General features: G+C 36.6%; 1 protein-coding gene across 1 annotated transcript; it reads right to left on the reverse strand.

Moving 5' to 3' along the window:
- Positions 1–1,542: 1,542 nt before the first annotated feature.
- LOC130711027 (myosin-17-like) lies at positions 1,543–21,532 on the reverse strand. The gene is made up of 39 exons (XM_057560462.1): positions 21,263–21,532; positions 19,397–19,525; positions 18,964–19,107; positions 18,710–18,855; positions 18,471–18,627; positions 18,250–18,308; positions 17,839–17,998; positions 17,584–17,733; positions 17,367–17,503; positions 17,125–17,271; positions 16,625–16,726; positions 16,488–16,545; positions 16,299–16,400; positions 16,096–16,133; positions 15,758–15,884; positions 15,463–15,633; positions 15,197–15,328; positions 14,969–15,078; positions 14,742–14,802; positions 13,930–14,107; positions 12,636–12,841; positions 12,420–12,539; positions 12,205–12,303; positions 11,877–12,098; positions 11,211–11,350; positions 5,108–5,225; positions 4,972–5,022; positions 4,783–4,863; positions 4,475–4,645; positions 4,231–4,386; positions 3,929–4,135; positions 3,354–3,491; positions 3,208–3,278; positions 3,025–3,124; positions 2,879–2,935; positions 2,731–2,787; positions 2,559–2,639; positions 2,312–2,394; positions 1,543–2,219 (listed from the first exon to the last, which is right to left on the reverse strand). Exons 1-39 carry the CDS (start codon positions 21,263–21,265, stop codon positions 2,096–2,098), a joined length of 4,593 nt encoding a protein of 1,530 aa, XP_057416445.1. The 5' UTR covers positions 21,266–21,532; the 3' UTR covers positions 1,543–2,095.
- Between the last annotated feature and the right edge of the window lie 693 nt (positions 21,533–22,225).

A 22,225-nucleotide genomic window follows, 5' to 3' on the forward strand; every position in this document is an offset into this window, starting at 1 on the left:
AAATTCATTTTAATCATAGGCACAAAATCAAACCTAACCTGTCCAATTTGGTTCGATTTGGTCAGTAGAGTATGCTAAGTTGTTTCACATCGTCTTCGGTGTACCAATGTGATTAGTGACACATGGTGTGTCACTGAAAATATATAAAAATTTACCCAAGACAGTAAGGTTAGTTACCGGTATATATAAACTGATAATTGCTATTTAATCCAACTATAATTTATTGATATTTACACATCAGTTCAATTCACAATGTTACTGTTCCTCTATGTTCTTCATCACCTCTCACCTTATATCTCCAGAAACACTCATTACCATTTAAAATCTGAAATGTCTCTCTAACTTAAAAAAAACTTATCTTTTCTTACTTTCTCAACATGGGTCTTTCATTTCCCTTCTCTCATTTATCTGTATAGATCGACAACGAGATGAAAAGGGTAGAGGAGTAGTTGCGGCGACGGCGATGGTGGCGGGTGTGAACAGATCGGCGGTGCTAAAGGAGCCACGCTTCCGGGGTGTGAGGAAGAGGCCGTGGGGGAGGTTCGCGGCGGAGATCTGGTTCTGCAGAGGAAGCGGCGCGTGCATATGACGCTGCCACCGCAGATCCCTTCTTCTACGTCGTCGGCAACCACATCGGTGTAATTCAAGACCACCATCATATCAGTAACCCGCAGAGGCCCACATCGAATGGCATGAGCAGCACCGTTGAGTCCTTCAGTGGGTCATCCAGCCTGTATCTCATGTTCCTCGAGCAAGAGGAAAGCCTGTGGAGGAGGGATTCAGATAAGCTCTTGATGGAGTGACATGGGTAATGACAGGTGCATCAGATCTTGCTCCAGCAGACGATGAGGAGAGACGCTGCTGCCAATTGGCCATAGTCTCCATACGACAGCTTCCTCCACCGTGGTTCAATCCTTCTGTTACAATTTCAAAAGAATTTGACCAAATTTGTTTTTCCAGTTTCTGGTTTAACATATAATAGCCTTAGGGTTAAAATGCAATATTATACATTCTATTCAATACCTGTAGTACAATTCTAATACCTTTACCCGGTAATAGATCTAGATCGTCCATTTTTATATTTATTTATCCAACGACTACTATTCAACTGCACCACGATGGAGCAGTTTTCAACTGTCTCACCGAAGCCAACACCCTTTAAAATCAATTCAAACATGCATTTAGTTATGGTCATGGAAATACCGTGTTTCACATTATATCACAAGTTTAGGTTAAAAAACACAACGCAAAAAATGTCTACTAAGGAAAGCTAATATTATTTATTATTGCTAAAGAATGAGCTCGAAGTTAAACAAAAAAGAGCCAAAAGTCATGATCGCACTTTTCAATTTAATGACGTTTAAGGAAAGCACCTATTTTTTTAAAAGAGTTCTGCCTTCGGGTTTTTATTGTATAAATTTCTAATTTCTTAATGAAACGGTTTAGTCATCGCTATTAATTAAATGAAACGATGATCATTTTGTGAAATATAGACAAGTCCTTTGAGTGGCTTTTAGATTTCTACATGTATCAAGATACAGCTAAAAAAATAAATGAAACTCAAATAAATGATCTAATGTCTGTACATGTGCACTGAGTCATCTTTCATTATAACTCAGACGTTCAAAACAAATAAACAAACACTATCCTATGCTTAAATTTGGAAAAGAAAATAAAAAGAATATTGCACAAGAAAACACAACTAGCAACCACAAGAAATAAACATGCCCTACAAAGTACATGGAGTCACTAATTGCACCCACCTATAACAAATGAAAACAAAAAAATTTGAGAAAATAACCTTGGGCAGGTGTGACAGAAGTGCCTGGACACCTGCCTGACATTGATCGCCTTTTGTCACGTGACTTGTGACGCGGCTTCATAACAAAACCCCTCTTGTTGATGAAACTCGAGGAGTGAAAATGAATAAACCCAGGCAACACACCAATATTAGCAGCCTGAGTTGGCAAAAATATACTATACACGTGATGGCAAAGAAATTATATGCACAGCTTGGCACCTGCATCTTTGTGCGATGCCCGAGGGATAGCCACAATGGAGGAGCATCAGAAGCAATAATCACTGATTATGAGCATCACTCCGAGCGTGCTAGTAAGAACCCGAATCCTGAGTTCTCACGTATCAACGGAGGAGGATCCACGTCAGCTACTTCTACTTGTTGGATTGATTTGGAAATGTCATCCACCGAAAACGGAATGCTGCATCCAAAATTCAAAGATTTAAGAACTACTACAGCAAAGACCAGGAGAAGCATGGAATATTAAATTGTTGGCTTTAGTTGACACCGTACCTCGAATCGTCATCTAATAGGAAAGATGTGCTGACAGCATTATTAGAGTCCTCAGACATCATAGCTCTCATGCTCGTTATAACCTGCGCACAATCAGGAACTAGCAAAAATATTAAAACACAGATGCAGGGAGTGAAGTAACAGAATCTGAGCCATTGGATGCAGATTAGATGGCAACGGCTCAAATTCCCAGATGACTGCAGAGAAGCCAGATTTTTACACACAAAAATTAGAAACGTTAACTTACGTCTGTAGAGACACTGTGAGTGCCATATTTGTCATCCCAGTACATGGTACTTATCCTGTATAACTGTTGTATACTGAGAACCTGTTACACCAAAACATTATACTTAGTAAGAGAATAAGAGCGGAGTATGAACTCATAAATAGTTAACAGGAAAAAAAAAAAAGGGACCCACAGGGCAAAGCTCCTTTGTTATTTCATTCAGGGACTTCTTGGGCTTTTGATGTATCACCTGAGATAGAAGAAAGAGAGCCAGTCATTTACCCGATAGATATCAATACTGAATTGGGTTGAATTTGAATTTGTATGATAGTGATTCTTACCAGAAATCCAACAGCCTGTCTGATATGTTTCAGTTCATCCCAAGCTGAGCCCGTGTACTACACACAAATTCAATAGATTAAGGTGAAGATTAAAAAATGAAAACAAAAAAAAGGTAAGAGATCTGAAATAGTTGCTTGGTACTGACCTCCTCTGTTGCCTCGACGCACCATTGTTCTAATTCAGCCAAACCTGTCTTCACATACTCCCCATTGCTGAATGAACAACACTCGCGACGCAGCAGAAGACTGCAGAGATGATCAGATTAGGTCCATAAAAATGTATGCATTCTGCTATATGACATGCATTGCGAAATGGGGAGACAGGTTACCTGTTGAATAATTGAACATTGATGAATGAGAATATTTGAGTGAACACTTTACGGACCAAGAAAGGAGGCGCCTGTTGAACGAGAATTCTAGAAGGTTAAGATCATATTCAAACAACAGAAATGCAGACCTTGTGAGGGAAACTCACATAATTTGCTTTCATTATCTTTAGATAATTGTTTAAGCTCTTCACGATACTTTGCCAGTGAGCAATTAAAGCTTGCTGAGCAACCGCATTAGCATGTGAACGGCCTTTTACTAAACCTTGACGTGAGGTCCTTGGTGCCTGCAGTTGTTTTATCATAAAGACAAGATAAAATAAATAAATACACCCAGAAATTAAGCTTATAAATTACTGGGTGGTATAACCCTCAAGTAACATGAACCAACTAAGGATTTTTAAGGAATTACTTTTTCACAATTTTTTTAACATGAAACTAGAAGATAGTCCTGTTCAGGTGTGATTAGCAGATGAAAGGGAAAGGTTTCCTTTCATGGTCATCAATCTTCAGCAGTCAATATATTGGTTATGATTCTTGGCACAGTGTGTCCTTTACAAATGCCCCGGGTGTCACATGTTCTATAAACAATTTACATTTTATTCAATTCGTACCAATATTGGTTATGATTCTTGGACGTATAGCTAAAGCCTCTTCAAGAATGAAAATTTCTAAAAAAATTGATTGTCATTCCCCCTCATAAAATGTAGAGATATTCTTTTACCTGTATACACAGTCCAAGTAATGGAGATATCTCCTTTTTCAGGTTGTCTCGTATCATTCCATATATTTTTTCAAGGAAGGCAGTAAGCTGTTGCTTAAACAGAAGTGCCGGATATTTAGCTTCTACTTGTCGTAAATCGTCCAGTCTACTAAGATTTCGACCATTCATAAATGACAACCCAGCACTTTGAGGAGATGCCCTAAGCCCCTAAAATCACAGAAGGTAACCAAATTGTAAGAATATAAATGAAATCCAAATAACACATAACTTTTTTTAAGAAAGGATATGCAGTTGCTTCATACTTGGGACATTCTTCCAAACAAAGAAGATGATGCTGTTCTCCGCCGTTGTGGTGTTAAGCTAGCAGCTCCACTTGCTTTGAGAGTGCGTTGGAGTAGCAATAGCAAAGTAGATGTATTAGACAACCAATAGGCTAATACATCAGTGTTATCCTGGGCCTTCAATGGTGCAGAACACACACTCAGTAACGTAATTTCAGCACTGCATCATGAATAATATACAGGGAATCCAAAAGAGTTAACTTACCTCAACAGCGGAAGCTATTGTTTGAATGATACGGTCAAAGACACTTGTCCTTTCAACTTCAAATGATCTCCAGTGAAGAAGGCATTTATATATGAGACATGCAGCCACAGGTTTTCCCCCAGAAAATCCCAAATCTTGTGATATGCACTTGATCAACAAGTCATGGTTTTCCTGACACAGCGAATGAATTTTTTTAAAGAGTGATCAAGAAGAAAATGAAGGAAAAAATATTTAAATTGAAAGGAACTTTGATGTATCTATGACAGGTTCAGATTCAGATTGTTCAATGCATCTATGAAGCCACTCACTTGCTGCTTCTCATTGAGAGATTTTTGAGGTTTTCCCTCAGATTCTGGCTCACGTACATTGGACACAGCAAGAGTCATATCCTGAGAGAAGTATAAGGTAAGATAAGAATTTAACAAATTAGACAAAATGTTCAATTCCCGAAATATATTGCAAATATATGTTAATAATAAACAACAATGTCCTCTTACAGATCCAATTTTTGCTTCACCATTAATAGCATTCCCATTTTCTGGTGTCCTCTGCATATCATACACAAAATTGCATCATTAATCTCTCTTCATATACTGTAGTGTTGACTTGAGTCCTCGTGTTTGTTTTCGTTACCTGAATAATCACTGTCCTTGGTCTTGCAGAGAGAGACTTTGCAGTCGGTGATACAGCCAGTGCTTGCTGGCGAAGAACTTGATTTTCTGACTCTGCATTGGAAATTTTTTCCTCCAATCTGTATTGTGTAGAATTATTTTAAAATTTTAATTAGACTATATTAAGGCAGGTATATATGGTTATTAGTGGGGAAAGGTAAAACAGAACTTATTATGCTTCCAAAGGTATAAAAAAAACACACACACACACACACATGAAGAACATATGTAAGAGAATGGTTTATAATTGAAAGGCAAACTACCATAGTAGTAATTCTTCGAGGACTTGTAGGTTAAGGGACAGAACAATAAAATTATATTAAGTCAAAATAGAAATTATATATATATATATATATATATATATATATATATATATATATATATATTCAGGCTGTGTCATGATAGCCGACCTCACTTAGTGGGATAAGGCTTTTGTTGTTGTTGTAGGCTGTGTCATGAACCACATGTCCCAATACCTTAAACTATTAGGTGGAAGCACATGAGTAGTTTTATATCTAACATTCTGAACGGGCCTTTTGACCTTGAAGCAGATGAATAGGCTGCTCAACTACATTATGCTTAATTTCAACTTTAGACCACTAGGTCAAAAAGACTCTCGCACCATGGAAAGAACCAATGATCTCAAAAGATTAAGCTTCTAAGCAAAAGCACGTGAAAGTTTTATTAGAAATTGGGATGCCTATACTCAACCACAAAAGCTAGCTCAAGAGTTGAGGTTTGCACTACCCTTATAAAGACTATCTATGCTCTATCTCTAGCCAATGTGGGACTTCTAACAAGTTTCATATCTAAAACTCAGTTTGTTTTTTTTTTTTTGAAATATTATACATGTCAACAGACTGTGAAATAGAGCATTTAATGCTCTTAATTAGCAGTTATATTTTTGTTTGTATATAATTATGTTGTTTCCTGTTTGTACTTAGTTTATTTTAGGTAGTTTCTTATTTTCATTCATTCTCCCTAATTCTCTCTTTAGTCAAGGATTTCCTTCTTTGACTTTGATCAATCACATTATGTAATTCCCTCTATAAGAAGAGGAATCCCTGTACAGTTTTTCATATCAATAATATTACCAAATATTTCAACTTGGCATCAGAGCAAAGATCTCTGCGCATCTGATTTGCATCCATGGCTGACAGTTCCTCAGCCAGCGATGATCAGAATACGGAGGAGATTGTGGTTCCCAAAGTCTCGCAGCCTCCAAGGCAGGAGCAGCGAGTCCTGTTCGGCGAATCTCATTCTGTGCCTCCAAGGCAGGAGCAGCGAGTCCTGTTCGGTGAATCTCATTCTGTCCAAATCACCACTTTTCGACTCAATGGGTCGAACTATTTCCGGTGGTCCCAATCTGTCCAGTTGTATATTCGTGGCAGAGGAAAACTTGGGTATCTCACTGGTGAGAAACCCATGCCAGATATTGCTGATCCACAATATGCTGTTTGGGACGCTGAAAACTCCATGGTGATGACATGGCTGGTAAACTCCATGGAGGAGGACATTAGCAGCAATTACATGTGTTATTCCACAGCCAAAAAGCTATGGGATAGTGTCACGGAAATGTATTCAGATCTTGAGAACAAATCTCAGATCTATGAACTCACCTTGAAAGTCAGAGAAATTCGGCAGGGAGGTAATAACGTGACAAAATACTTCCACTCTTTGAAGCGAGTTTGGCAGGATCTAGATCTCTTCAACACTTACAAGTGGAACTCTGCAGAGGATGCCAAACACCATCGACAAACCGTGGAAGAAGGTAGAATATTTCAGTTTCTTGCTGGTCTGAATGAAGAGCTAGATGAAGTTCGTGGCAGAATCATTGGGAGAGCAACCTTACCTTCATTGGGTGAGGTCTTTGCTGAAGTTAGAAGAGAGGAAACTCGCAGAAGTGTGATGATGGGAAAGACCAAAACGGATGCACCTCCTTCTGAGACCAATGCTCTTGCTGTAGAAACTGCTGCCCTTAAGACTTCTACTAACCAGAAGAACTTCTCAAACCGCTGGTGTGATCACTGCAACAGACCCGGTCATACTCGGGAAAGTTGCTGGAAAATTATTGGGAGGCCAGCACATCTAAAGGGTGGCAAGTCAGGTCCTAAAAATCAAAAATCTTTCCCTACAGCTCATGAGGCAGAAAAGACTTCCTTGAAAAAGGAACAAGTTGAGGAACTCATAAGGTTGTTAAATTCTAATTTTTTATCTGGTACTCCTAGTGGTTCTGTGGCACAAACAGGTAATTTTTCTACCCCTAGCTCCCTTAATTGCACCTCAAATATTCATGCACCATGGATCATTGATTCAGGTGCTTCAGATCATATGACTAGCCTTTCTCCTTTATTTAAAACCTATTCTCCTTGTTCTGGAAATGGAAAAATTAGAATTGCAGATGGTTCTTTTTCTGCAATTGCAGGGAAGGGGAAGATTACCTTATCCAATAACATTGACTTAGGAAAAGTTTTACATGTGCCCAAACTATCTTGCAACCTTCTTTCTATTAGCAAAATCTGCAAAGATTCCAATTGCAGTGTGACATTCTTTGACACTCATTGTGTTTTTCAGGACCGGATTTCGGGGAAGATGATTGGCAATGCTAAGATGAAGGATGGACTTTACTACTTTGAGGATACTTTCAGAAATAAAGCAGCTCAGGGTCTTTGTGGTATGAGTTGCACCTCTGTTAGGGACCAAATAATGCTCTGGCATAACAGACTAGGGCACCCGAATTTTCAATATCTTAGGCATTTGTTTCCAGATTTATTCAAAAATGTTAATTGTTCTTCTCTTGAATGTGAAAGTTGTGTTCTTGCAAAAAATCAAAGAGCTCCTTATTATTCTCAACCTTATCATGCATCTAGACCTTTTTACTTAATCCATAGTGATGTTTGGGGGCCTTCAAAAATTACAACTCAATTTGGAAAAAGGTGGTTTGTAACCTTCATAGATGATCACACCCGGTTGTGTTGGGTCTACCTTATGCATGAAAAATATGAAGTTCCTAATATATTTAAAAGTTTTTCACAAATGGTAGAAACTCAATTTGATACAAAGATCTCCATTTTGAGGAGTGATAATGGAACTGAGTACTTCAATCAAAATCTCAATGAGTTTCTGAAAAATAAAGGCATTCAGCATCAATCGACATGTCCAAATACTCCTCAACAAAATGGCACCGCTGAAAGAAAAAATAAACATCTCCTTGAAGTAGCTCGTGCCATTATGTTTGAGAGTAATGTTCCAAAGTATTTGTGGGGAGATGCTGTCCTAACAGCAGCCTATCTTATAAATAGAATGCCCACTCGTGTGTTGAATTATCGCACACCTTTGGAAAATTTCAAAACCATTTTTCCAGCATGTCGATTACATACTGATATGCCTTTAAAGGTGTTTGGTTGTACAGTTTTTATGCATAAACCTTCCACATCTCGGTCCAAACTAGACCCAAGGGCAGAAAAATGCATTTTTGTTGGTTATTCTCCAAACCAAAAAGGATATAGAGTCTTTAATCCTATCACAAAGAAGCTTTGTGTTAGCATGGATGTTACCTTTCTTGAACATCAACCTTTTTTTCAAAAAAATTCCCTTCAGGGGGAGAATAATAATGTGAGTGAAGACAATTTTTTGCATGAACCGCTGCCCATTCCTATTGTAGACACAGAGAATACAAATTTTATTGATGAATGCAACAAGGAAGAACATGTGGAAACAAGTTCTGAAATTTCTAAAGAAAATCTTATGCCAGACTTAGGTGGAGCCCAAACAGAGAAAGAAATACCACAGTCAAAAAAGGAGTTCCATGTTTATACTCGGAAGTATCCTAAAAGGACCAAAGACCAATCCATCATCTCTGCACCAAGCCAACCAGAAATCCCGGAAGAAGGCCAAGTAAGAATACCACAAGAAATTCGAGGTAACACTGACATTTTCACTTCTACTATTGAATTACTCATAGCTATTAGAAAAGGAACCAGAACCTGCACCCAAAAATCAGAAAAATCTAGCACAAACCATCCCATTTCCCAATATGTTTCCTACCAAAATCTTTCACCGAATCACAAAGCTTTTACCTCTAAAATAACAGATCTGTTTGTGCCTAGAAACATTGAGGAAGCACTAGATGATCCCAATTGGAATTTAGCAGTCTTAGAAGAGTTGAGTGCACTGAAAAAGAATGAAACTTGGGAAATAACAGACCTGCCACGTGACAAAAAACAGGTGGGTTGTAAGTGGGTATTTACCATTAAGTGCAAGGCCGATGGAAGTGTAGAGAGGTACAAGGCGAGATTGGTGGCAAAAGGGTTCACTCAAACTTATGGAGTAGACTATCAAGAGACGTTTGCTCCAGTTGCTAAACTTAACTCTGTTCGGATTCTTATATCCCTTGCTGCAAGTTACAACTGGCCTTTACATCAATTGGATGTAAAGAATGCTTTCCTGAATGGGGAGTTAGAGGAAGAAGTGTTTATGAGTCTTCCCCCCGGATTTGAAGAAGAACTTGGAAGAAATAAGGTGTGTAGACTAAAGAAGTCATTATATGGGCTGAAGCAATCTCCAAGAGCATGGTTTGAGAGGTTTGGAACAGTGGTAAAAGGGCTTGGATATATCCAAAGCCAAGCTGATCACACATTGTTCTATAAACATTCAGCAGATAATAAGGTTGCTATCTTGATTGTATATGTTGATGATATTATTCTGACAGGTGATGATAGCTTGGAACTCAAAAATCTGAGGGAGAAACTTGCTAAAGTTTTTGAAATCAAAGGAACTTGGCCCATTGAAATACTTCCTTGGAATTGAGTTTGCAAGATCAAAGGAAGGTATCTTTATGAACCAGCGAAAGTATATTCTGGATCTTTTAAAAGAAACAGGATTACTTGGATGCAAAGCTGTAGAAACACCCATGGAGCCCAACTTAAAGCTGCAACCAGCTGAAACAGAAAATATGGTGGACAAAGGAAGGTATCAGCGACTAGTGGGAAGGCTAATATACTTATCTCACACCCGTCCAGACATTGCCTTTGCTGTAAGCATGGTAAGCCAGTTTATGCATGCACCAGGTCATGAACACTTGGAGGCAGTTTTTAGAATCTTAAGATACTTGAAGGGATCACCTGGGAAGGGGCTTCTTTATAAAAACCGTGGGCACCTTCAGGTAGAAGCCTACACTGATGCAGACTGGGCAGGGAGTGTGACAGACCGAAGATCAACATCAGGCTATTGCACCTTTGTTGGAGGAAACTTGGTTAGTTGGAGAAGTAAAAAACAAACCGTTGTAGCAAGGAGTAGTGCAGAAGCTGAATTTAGAGCAGTTGCTCATGGAATTTGTGAGGCATTATGGGTGGAAAAGCTTCTACAGGAATTAAAGGTTTTCAATTCTCCTCCAATAAAGCTTTATTGTGACAACAAGTCTGCAATATCTATTGCACACAACCCGGTCCTACATGATAGGACCAAGCATGTCGAAGTTGATAAACACTTCATCAGAGAGAAGATAGAAAGTGGGCAGATTTGTATTACATATGTTCCCACTGCAGAGCAATCGGCAGACATCCTAACCAAAGGATTACCCAAGAAATCCTTTGACAACATAACTAGCAAGCTGTCTATGGAGGATATCTTTAGGCCAGCTTGAGGGGGAGTGTCAACAGACTGTGAAATAGAGCATTTAATGCTCTTAATTAGCAGTTATATTTTTGTTTGTATATAATTATGTTGTTTCCTGTTTGTACTTAGTTTATTTTAGGTAGTTTCTTATTTTCATTCATTCTCCCTAATTCTCTCTTTAGTCAAGGATTTCCTTCTTTGACTTTGATCAATCACATTATGTAATTCCCTCTATAAGAAGAGGAATCCCTGTACAGTTTTTCATATCAATAATATTACCAAATATTTCAACTATACATTTGCATTGTCATGCTTATAAAAAAACATTTGCATTGTCATCACAAAAAAAGTTCATTCATTTGTATGTGACAATGCAAGGAGCAGATTAACACAATTGAATGACTATTGACAAACAACATAGATGTCTTTTCTCCTCAAGCATTGCTAACCTCTGAACCGATTCTTGGAGTTGATCCACTTTGCGGTCAGAATCCTCAACTTTTTTAACCAGCTCCTCATTTCTAGCATCAGCCTCAGTCTGAGCTTTTCTGGCCTCTTCTTTAGCCTCTCTTTCCAATAACAACAATTCCTGTATCAGACATTAAATGAGGGGATTCAATAAGTGCTCTGTTGTCATAAGACCCCCACAACGATAAATATTATTTCTTTTCTTTGTCACCCTTTTCTTTGCCCCTTCTTTCTATGAAGGAAAGTATTTAAAATTTGAAGTTTAATATCAATACTATCCATCCAATTATCAGAGAATGTACATAACAGAGAATCTAGATAGCTACAACTTTAGTTAAACTACTATATCAGGATGAGCCATCAACATATAATCATGCAAATATTCATCAATATCTTTGGAATGGTGTAATGAAATCTAAAGACTCCTTGGATATTAATTTGAGAGAATCAATCAGGAACAAAGTTAAAGGTTAAAAAACTAAAAATTAAAAAGCAGAAGCATTAGTTCACTGATTTAGTAAAAGAAAGCCGTCATTTACCTTTTTAAACATTTTTTCCCGCAAGAAGCTTACAAATTATTTGTATCAGAAAATGGTATGAATTATTAAATTGATGGTGTATCATCAATATAATCAAAGATTGCTTACCTTTAAATTACTAACTTCTGCCAATAAAGAATTAATCTTTTCAGTATCTTGAATTAAAACAGGAGTCTCCTTAATTACTGGAGGTGCTTCTTCAATGGCTTTCTGTGCTGCCTCACGCTCTTTGATGACCCTGGCATTTGCTTCTTCAACTTGTATTTGCATTGCATGTAAAGCATTCTGCAACTTAGCCATTTCCTGTGCCTTTTCCTCTTCCAAATCAGACTGTAACAGGTTAGAAAACATAAGTTTATTTAAAAATCATAACATTTAAACCAGCCATTAAAATGGCAACTATAATATATATTTAAATATATGATAATGAAGTTACTCTCAAGCGCTTCTCAATTTGCAAACGCCACGTAAGTTCTTCAACACGTTTTTCCAGTTTGTCTTTTGCTTCTTTAAGAGCCCCGGTTTCTCTTGAAGCCTGGATGCAGTCACACAAAATACAACTCTTTTAGCAACTTCTTATAAAGCAAGATGCCGTGTGCACAATATTACAAAAACATCATAAAAGACCAAAAGAGAAAGTATCATCCAGACCATTTTAAGCTTTCTGAGCTCCCTTCTAGCAACCCTGCTCCTCCAACCACATTGAGTAACAACTGCAGCCTTTTGCAATTTTTTATAATATGAATATGCAATATGCCGACGCAAATGAGCCTGAAGACATTAACAGAAAAGATCATTATAGTAAGGTTAGCAGAAAAGGTTGTGTGGTTTCCTTTTCTCAATTAACTGTCTAACTCTAAAAAGCACCTGAATGTGAATTGCAGCTTTCGTTTGCTTTCTAAATCTAAACTCATCACGAGCCTTCATAGCCCTTAAACCTGTCTGTAATATAAGTGCAGACGATCGTGCTTTTAAGTATGATTTCCTGGCAATGTATCCTTTGTAGTTCTTTTCTATGTTCAGAGCTGCTGCTTCACGTCGCAACTGCTCATAGCGCTTACGTGCCAAAATTCCTATTTTTTATTGAAAAGCATCATAAGAACTATTAGCATCGTCTTGAGATAAATAGTTTATACAGTAGACCAAATCACTAGAAAGATAACCTAATTTAGGTGAAAATCCCAAATGATTTAATGCTACGAGAATTCTGGAATACCATGAACTAAAACCAACTAGGGACAAATATGCAATAGGCTTAACCAGAAACAAGACTTAAATTTGTAAGTATGTCCATATTTCCTTTTAGTTACAAACTTATTCATGCGAAGGAGCATATGGGTCATTTTCACGTTGGGTGATAAAGGCTTAGTAGACCATGGGTCATTTTACTACATTCAGTGTCACTTCAGATTTGGTAGTTATGCATATTGGTAGTCCAAGCCCTTCTGTCCATGGAGGAAGTGAGGAACAATTTCAGAGAATATCATTTACATTAGCAACCAGGAAGCACGGAAAGTTTAAAACAATAGTTCTACCCTTATAGGACACATGTTAATGTCGGACACTTAATGAACACTTAGGATATTCCTAGGTCCTAGCTGCATTTTACTATTTTTTCTACATTTAATTTTTGAGCCGTTATGTCAATACAAATGAGAATACCACAATGATATAAATTTTAGCATTTCATTATGTCTATAACAACTGATGCTCACCTGTAATTTTTAAAACATTAACTCTCTTTAGATTTGAGATTCGCATTTCATATTTATAGTCAGCAGCTAAAGCTATTTACATCTATCAACATCTATCAGTACTCATAGATGTACATAAATGTACCGATAGCAGATTGCCAATCTACAATGTATTGAAAGATAATTGAACCTATCCAGCAGACACATCTAACTAGTACAAACGAAGATTTACTGCTTAAGATGATAGATTAACTTAATGTGTTTGGAATTCTGTATTCAAAAGATATTATAATTAAAAAAATCTGCCAAAAAATGAAGAAAAAATCCTTTTTTTTTAAATTAAGCTAATCCAAACATGCTGATAAGGTTTTTAAATTAAGCTAATCCAAACATGCTGATAAGGCCACGGTTCTCAAGCTAAGAAACAAAAAATCAAAGCAAGCATATTAACAGAAGACAAAGGATACCTCGCAACATAGATTGCAAACTAATTGCAGCTTGACGCAATTCAACGAATTCCTTCCGTGCAATATGGGCACGTGTTTGCCTCTGGATGATTCTAGCTGCATTTCCAAGAACCTCAGCTCTTCTTGTATCCAACTCAGCCATCTGACCTGCTCTTAGGAAAACCTTTGCCTTGCCTATCTGGTAAACCATAAAAAATCTTTGTTTTGATAGTGTACAAAATACATTCTTAGGATAGACTTCCATATAGTTTAATAAGTTACTACATGCAATAGGTAATAATCATGAAACAAAAAAAAAATTGCGGAAGTTCAGCAGACGCTGAAAGCCATATAGAAATTATAGAGATCGAACGAATGGACATGAAATAGCATAATAGCATATGGGTCTTCTTCAGACATTGGGTCTTCTTATATCTTATTGCTTCAACATCATGCCATGCTCTTAATTAATTAGATAAATTATTTCAGCAGCAGATGCACAGAAGTGGATTAACCACCGTGTACGTGTTAAAACAAGAAAAATGTCAGCAACACACTACTTCAAACATCGCCTTATTATGTGGTCAACTTCATGCTGCAGTTCTTACTAAGTAGACAGGGGCCAAGTTATTTAATGGGGCCCACACAATTCACCCAATAAAGCATGTCTAAACGAGAGCGTTGCTAGCACTTCTCTAAAATGCAATTCAAAAATACCACATATATGCAGGTTGCCATTTAGTCAGGAAAATAGTTTCAACATCCTCGTTTATAAAAATGACCCTTCAATACATCACCATCAACATATCAAATTATAGGGAGCACTGAATCACCTGATAGCCTTTCATGCCCATTTTATCCAGGATCATTTGGCATGAAATCTTGTCATCGTAGCTGAAAAGGAACAATTAAAAACAATTAAAAAGTAAATGGAGACAGAATGCAAGCAAGAGAAGACTATGGTTAAACCATAGATAAAATAGCAACTGCTCTAAAAAAAAAAACAAAAATCATTTTCCAAAACAAATATAAAACAGCACAAAAAGGCGATGAGCTTTACTTTCCATCCAGAACTTCAGGGGCAAGGACACCAAATCGATTAAGAAATTCATAAAAAGTCCGTCTTGTAGGATATCCAGCACAGCTTATTCTAATTGCCTCGAGGACACCCTAAAGCAAAAACAAAGATATAAAGAATCATCGTGTAAAGTAAACACGTGCCAAAGTAACTTTTCCTTCTATGCTCATCATATAAAGATAACAAAAACAAAGAGAATGATATACTCACACCACAGCGCAATTGTTGGATAATGTTGATATTTTCAAAAATAGCAGGCTTGAGAACATTATTTGGTTTCACACATCTGATATAGTGAGGTTCTGTTGAACTTAGGGTCTCCATCAAAGATTGAAGTTGTAACTGCATTTTTCAGAAACTTGTTATTCACTACTTGTAAAACTAATAACAGAAGTCCCGGGTAACCTGAGAATGTTAAAGACTGCAATAATGAAATACAATAGAGCTCAGAAAAGAGTTGCAGAAGTTAATAATACCTTAAAGCGAGATCCTATTGAAGAGAACTTTGATGATTTTGAAGACTCCTCTGGAGAACGGGGGAACAGACCTGCCACAAATGAGCATTTTGAGGCTATCAGCAGATCCTGGTGCTCTGCTACCACATAATCCTTGTTTTTGTCAAGAAACAAATCAGCCAGATATGTCACCTGGGCAAGGAAACAAATTTTAAAAGATAAGTAAAGTAAAACAAAATATTCAAGTTACAGTTTAATAAAAAAAATGAAAGGTCATAAAATGGAACATGTAATAAAAAGGACCGAAAATATCTACCTCCCCAGCATAATGAGATATGGTAAAACTAGTCCGGGAAAGCTTAGGTTTGATAAACCGCTTGTTGTTTTTGAATGTCTGGTACAACTTCTGAGCAAATGTTTCATGTGTAGACTTAGGAAACATACTGTGTAACACAACAAGGCCAATATGAGTCCAACCAAAACTACAGAGTTCAAGCAATGCCTGACATTAAGTATTACAACAAACTGGAAATAGCATACAAGCATAAAACTAAGATAGTGAAAGAAAGCAGTTTCAGAAAAGGTAATACATCTAGCTTCTATCTAACTTAAAAGCAACTTCAGATCAACATGAAATCACTGCCAGACACATACCAGGCTTCATCAAGAAGTGCAATAATTCCTCCAGGTTTCTGCAAAAGATTTAGCATTAAAATCATCATTATCTTAACTTTTGGTGAACGAGAACAAAGGCAGTGTTCATATAACTAAAGAAAATATTACATCTTACAGGCTACGCATTAAAAACACACATTTCATACTTATTGATCATGAGGCAAAAAGAAACAGTAAAATACCTTCTCAATTAGGTCTAAAACATCTTGGTTGTCAACAAACTCTATGTAACTCCAATCAATCTCTTCTTTGGTGTATTCTTCTTGTTCCATTTTGAAGACATGCTGCAATTGTTCAGTAAGTAAATTTTCAATTATCGAGGAGAAAAATTGTAGAATATGGATCACAAATCGTACCAGAAATTACCAAACCTGATTAAAATGTTGTTGCAGCTTCTCATTTGTAAAATTAATACAGAACTGCTCAAAACTAAGTTAAATAAATTTATCAGATACATCAAACAAGGCTAAAACTACAGCTTGAATGCAAGATGAAATTATTAGCTCACCTATTGAACTTAAAACTTTCAAACCCATAGATATCAAGAACTCCAATGATAGATTTAGAATTTGGATCTTGGCCAATTGAATTGTTAATCTTCTCCACAAGCCTGACAGAAATAATGATAATTTGTCAGATACTGAAACCTTGAAGAAAGGAAATCTATACAGTTACTAGTCCAATTACTTGCTTTTCCTGAAGACTACCGATAGCAAAAATAATTGCAGTGATACGGTGAGGTTATTTCAATTTTCAAGTATAAATGTGATTATCATATTTCTAATGTAATATTTGTAACTGACAGACTAAATTCACAATTCATATTCAAATCTAAATGTGAATGCACAGTCCTTTAGTAAGCCTGAAATTGCTTATAGTACCATTTATAATACATATGATTATAGATCCTTCCTAGCGTCCTTTCTTTCTTTGAACACATTGATGCAAGAAAGAGGATTTGTAGTGTTTGCAATATCATAAATACAAGTAGTACTAAAGGTTCATTACCAATCAAACAAACGGGAATAAATAGTTTTAGCAAATGCATCCCTGCTACCGATGGCTGCAACAGGATCAAGGGTTCGTGTAATAACTTCCTCAGGTGTTACCATCACACGCTGAATCAATGCATCTTCCAAGCTCTTAGCATCACACCTATAATAATTTTATGTTAAAAGTATACAGAATATCAACAAAGTCATGATGCAGTAATGCATTTGGCATGCATAAAAGGATTATGCTGGGCATACTTAAGAAGTTCAGCAGTCACGTTCAGATGGAACCGAGATTTCTCATCCTTGACGACAGAAGAGTCAATCTCCTCTCCTTTTGCAAATTCAACATTTCCAAGGTGCAAAACTGCTGCAACTACTCTAAAAATTGCATCCTGAAATACAGAGCTATATCATTCAAGCAACTTCAAAAAAAAAACCATTTTATTATCAAAAAGGTTTCAGGATGACTAACCTGCTCCTCCTCACTGATTCCAACAACATCCATTGCCCTTCGAGTTGCAAGATATTCTTCTGCATCATCCACTCCATCCAGCACATAGCTCTTAGATTGATTTAAGTAATGGAAGGAGCTAGGACTTCCCAGCTTATACTTCTCTTTTATCTACAAAAGAGAGTGATGGTGATTAAATATAACATATTATAACAAGACCAAATCTTCATGACAAAGATAAGGGAGCATTTAAATATCAAGAAATAATACATTTACCTCAGCTGGTGCTGCACAAAGAAGGTAAAAGCAATGGTAATTTCTTTCAGGATCTGAAATTTGACAAACACGGGACCTCTCAAGCAAATAAGTCCGTACAGCAGCCCCAGAGATTCTTCCCTTGTTGTCAAATTGTATCTCAACAAATTTCCCAAAACGACTGCATCTCAAAATCAGGAGGAATTAGACAAGGACTTCATATATCAAATTTGAAAAAAAAAAAAAAAAAAATTATTGTGAACTTATTAGTGCGACATAGCGCTGGCCAACAGAAGCCCACGCTTCTGAGAGTTTATAAATTTTAGCCAGCAACAAACTGAACTGATCTATTGCAGTTTTTTCTAAGAAGTAACATAGTCACAATCACTTTGCCTAACTGTTTTGGCATTGCCAAATGCTTTCAACACTCACCTTGAGTTGTTGTTTCTAACTGTTTTGGCATTGCCAAATGCTTCAAGAACTGGATTAGACTGCAAAGTAATTAATACAGAAGCAAGAATGAGAAAACAGCTTCCACACTTTTACATATGAAACAAAACTGAAATAAATATGAAACAGTATAAAGGAACAAAAAGTTATAGTGGTAAAAAATATTGCATCCAAAACAAACAAAAAATTCTGCTACATCATACTTCTAGAACTTGTTGTTCAACTGTACGTCCTTCTACCCCAGATCGGCCACCAAGGTATGCAAGATATCGCATTAGCATTTTTGTTGTCTCTGTCTTACCGGCCCCGCTCTCACCGCTAACCAGGATTGAGTTGCTTTTTCCCTCATTGATCATTGCCCTGACATAAACATAAAAAATGGACATAAATAAACCATACAAAAAGAATCCATAAAAAAATGATATTGAAATCTATTAGTCACCTGTATGCAACATCTGCAACCGCAAAAACATGGGGACTCAACTCTCCAAATGCAGCTCCTTTGTATTGTTCCATCATGTGAGTATCATATAGATGTGGTAACCTTTGAAATGGGTTTATTGCAATCAGGATATTTCCAGTATATGTCTGCAACGGGGATGGATAGCGTGATTGTATTATTTACAGTTTTCTACTCTTTACTCGACTTACACATTTTTAGTATTAAATGAGATGATAAAAAATTTAGAATCTCACATAGATTTCATTGAGTTCATATCTAGCTGCCAAGTTGTGCAGAACTCCTGGTTCATGCAAATATGACAATTTTGTCATGTCATCCACACCTCCAGGAGAGGCTTCATTATCCTTGGGAAAAACCTTTGAGATATTTTTGACAACCTGTGAAAAATCATTTAAGTAAGCATAGTGCACAACTGACTCTAGTTAAATTACTAGTCAAAGCTACCATTCCATAACTAAAGATATAAAATAAGCATAAATAGCATAATTAAACAGAACTGCATTGTATATTAAATTTTTTAGATAATTCCTAAAAGTGATTTAACCCTGCTATAATCTCAAAGGAGTCACAGAAAAGTAGTTGCAATAACCGAAAACAAAAAAAACCAAAGAAAGAATGTATGCAAACAATTTTTCACACATACGAGGTACAGATAGTTTGACTCACTGTTTTCCCATTCCCAGTGCGAACATGGACTTCTTCACCGCTGATTTTAGTAACTTCTCCATCAATCCATGCTAGAGCTGGATCTTCAACCCAGACATGAGAACCAACAATAATATTCACTGGTGCAGACTGCAAAGACAAACATATTGAATATCCAAAGCAAACATGTTAATTCAGATAAACATTACTGCTATTCCATAGTATGCACCACAAACAATTTATTAGTTCCGAAAATAAACATTTTATAAAACATGTAGTTAAAAAAACATAGCATTGCCAATCTATATAATTCACATTGAGGCTAATATTCCCAACGACATAAGAAAATGGGATACAAAGTAGTTGTTTGCAGTAAGTAACTACAGCTAAAAAAGCTGCATATGTAACCAAGTTGTTGAGAAGAAGCAAGAAGAAATGAATGCAAGCAAATGTGCTCCTGGCCGTGGGCCATAAATGGCAATGCCAACCCTAAAGATTTAGTCCACAAGAGTATGCATACCATTCAACTTCGTCTTAGTCTAATAAAAATAATTGACAATAAAAAAGAGAGAACAAAATCAAACAAAAAATTAAAAGCTATGATGTGTGAAGACAAACAACAGCGTTAGCATTTACCTAAGTTATTGTCATAACTCTTAGTCATCAGCATGTTGTGTAGATAGACTTAGTAAATAGCTGTCAATCCATTGAAAGTCAAGATCCAAAAAGAAAGTTTGACCTAACTCTATGTTTTGATGATATATTTACAACTTTTACAGCGGAAAACACCACCATGAATGAACAACTTTATCCTAATCTATTCAGAATTTTAGTAAACGACCATATATAAAATCTCTTGTATTTAAGTAGGACGCATTTAGTACTGTCATTCTTCTTGGTACTAAATCACCCTGGCTAAGTTTATTTATAAAAAAAACGTGTCCTTAGCATTTACAAGAAAAGAATCCTACCTTGATACGTAGTTCAAAACACTTTCTACAAGATTATGGAAATACCAAAATCTAATACCAGCATGGTTTCACACTGCCACATAACGCTATGCAAATATGATGGTTACGGCTACCACATCACACCGCAATTGCAAGAGTGTTTCAAAATCACATGAAATTCCGCAACGCAGAGGGAGCAAGTAGGCACAACAGGCCTCATCACACTACAACAGTGCTCAAACTCCCCGCACATATTGTTCTTCATTCTTTCTCTTCCATTATTCAGTAGATTTAGAGAGAATTTCAACAGGAAGAGGGATTTTAGGATAGTATTGAGCCACTGATGAAAAAACATGCGGGTTATGGAATTCTGAAGGCCAATCATGGTAGGTCATATTAAGTGCAAACATAAAATAAATTCACACAGTGACAGCAATTGCAGTGGCCACAACGGCGACCGCACAAACACAATTTAAAGCCACAAGTATCAACCCTTCTTTCTTCTCCTGCAAATGCCACTAGCACTATCTATGTAGTAACTAGCGCAACTCCATAACTAAATTAATCTAGTAGTACCCTACCGCTTCCGAATCAATCGTATCATCCCAATCTTATTATCACCTCCTCACTCTCCCCAACCAAACTCCATTGATTTTTCTTTTTTTTAATTATTTTGGAGTAATGCATGGATCGACACCATAACTATAATCACCAGAAACGCGAAATTCATCAGAAAATCCAAACACCAGAAAACTAGAGCAGAAACACAATCAAACCCTCAAACGCATCACACACAATCAACCGTACAAGAGAATTTCAAAAAAAAATTCAAAAAAATTCGAAGTAAAAACAGATTCAACGAAGCAGCTAAAAGAGTCAAAGGTAAAGCAACAATCAATCAATCAATGAATCAACGGCGAGGTGAATCGGAATTTACCATGGCGATTAATGCGGTGCGATCTCAGGTAGGTACGGTGGTCTAACTCATCCGAACTCGGTGAGTCAGATCGGAGAGTAGAGAAACGGAAGCTTCCGAGTTTCAACGATGATTCAGACGCTAAAATTAGAAGCTGGAGAAAACGATAAACGATGAGAGAGATGGTGCTATCGTCTCTTCTGGAACGACTTGAGTCTTGAGTCTCTTCTCTTTCTCTCTGGAAAATGCTTTTTGAAGAAATGAGGTAATATGAGGACAGGTACTGTAGTAAAGACACTAGATGATTATTCCTTCATTTTTCCTTATATATAGAACCCATTAACCCAATTTATTTTTTAGCTTTACTTTCTCTATGTAGATTTATTTATTCAATATCTATAACTAATTGTGAAAGTAATTATTCGTCTCCATGTCAGCTCACTTAACATAAGAAGCTGACCAATGAATTTTTTCTATTATAAAAGAGCCGTGAAACTGATTTATAGTTTCATTGTTAGCACATTAAATGGTGAAAAATTGACGAATGAGTTTTTTTATTTATAAGGCTTGAAAATCAAACATCTAACTAGCTACTTAAAAATGAAATGTTGAATCAATATATTTGATAGTTGCTTTTAACTCTAGGCATGTGTTGTTTTTTTTAATCAAAATCTATAAATTTAATTTTTAAATTGAGGTTTCTTCTCTTGTTTGCTCAGCTGAGTGGTGGGTGGGGTCACTTGGAAGCAAGAGAAATGGTATTGGCTGGCGATGGACAATTGGACATTTTCGTGGTGTGCACCACAACATCGCTGTTTTTTGAATAATTATACATACACACCTCTTTTTGAGGTGTAAGAGGTGGAATGAGGAGAGAGATAGGAAGAAAGAAAAAAGTAAGAAAGAGAAAGTATGAGATGTGATAGATGATAAGAGGAGAGAGATAGAAATAAAAAGAGGTGGAAATGAAGTGTTTTAAAAATG

This window comes from Lotus japonicus, chromosome 4 (genome assembly GCF_012489685.1).
Source record: "Lotus japonicus ecotype B-129 chromosome 4, LjGifu_v1.2".
NCBI lineage: Eukaryota > Viridiplantae > Streptophyta > Magnoliopsida > Fabales > Fabaceae > Lotus > Lotus japonicus.

Excerpts from the sequence above, each read along its gene's own strand:
- LOC130711027 (XM_057560462.1), bottom strand. Across the intron at positions 14,108-14,741 it reads TGGGCATGAAAGGCTATCAG|ATAGGCAAGGCAAAGGTTTT; the intron begins GTGATTCAGTGC and ends ATGGTTTACCAG. Across the intron at positions 11,351-11,876 it reads CAGAAGTTAGTAATTTAAAG|GAATTGTTGTTATTGGAAAG; the intron begins GTAAGCAATCTT and ends TGTCTGATACAG.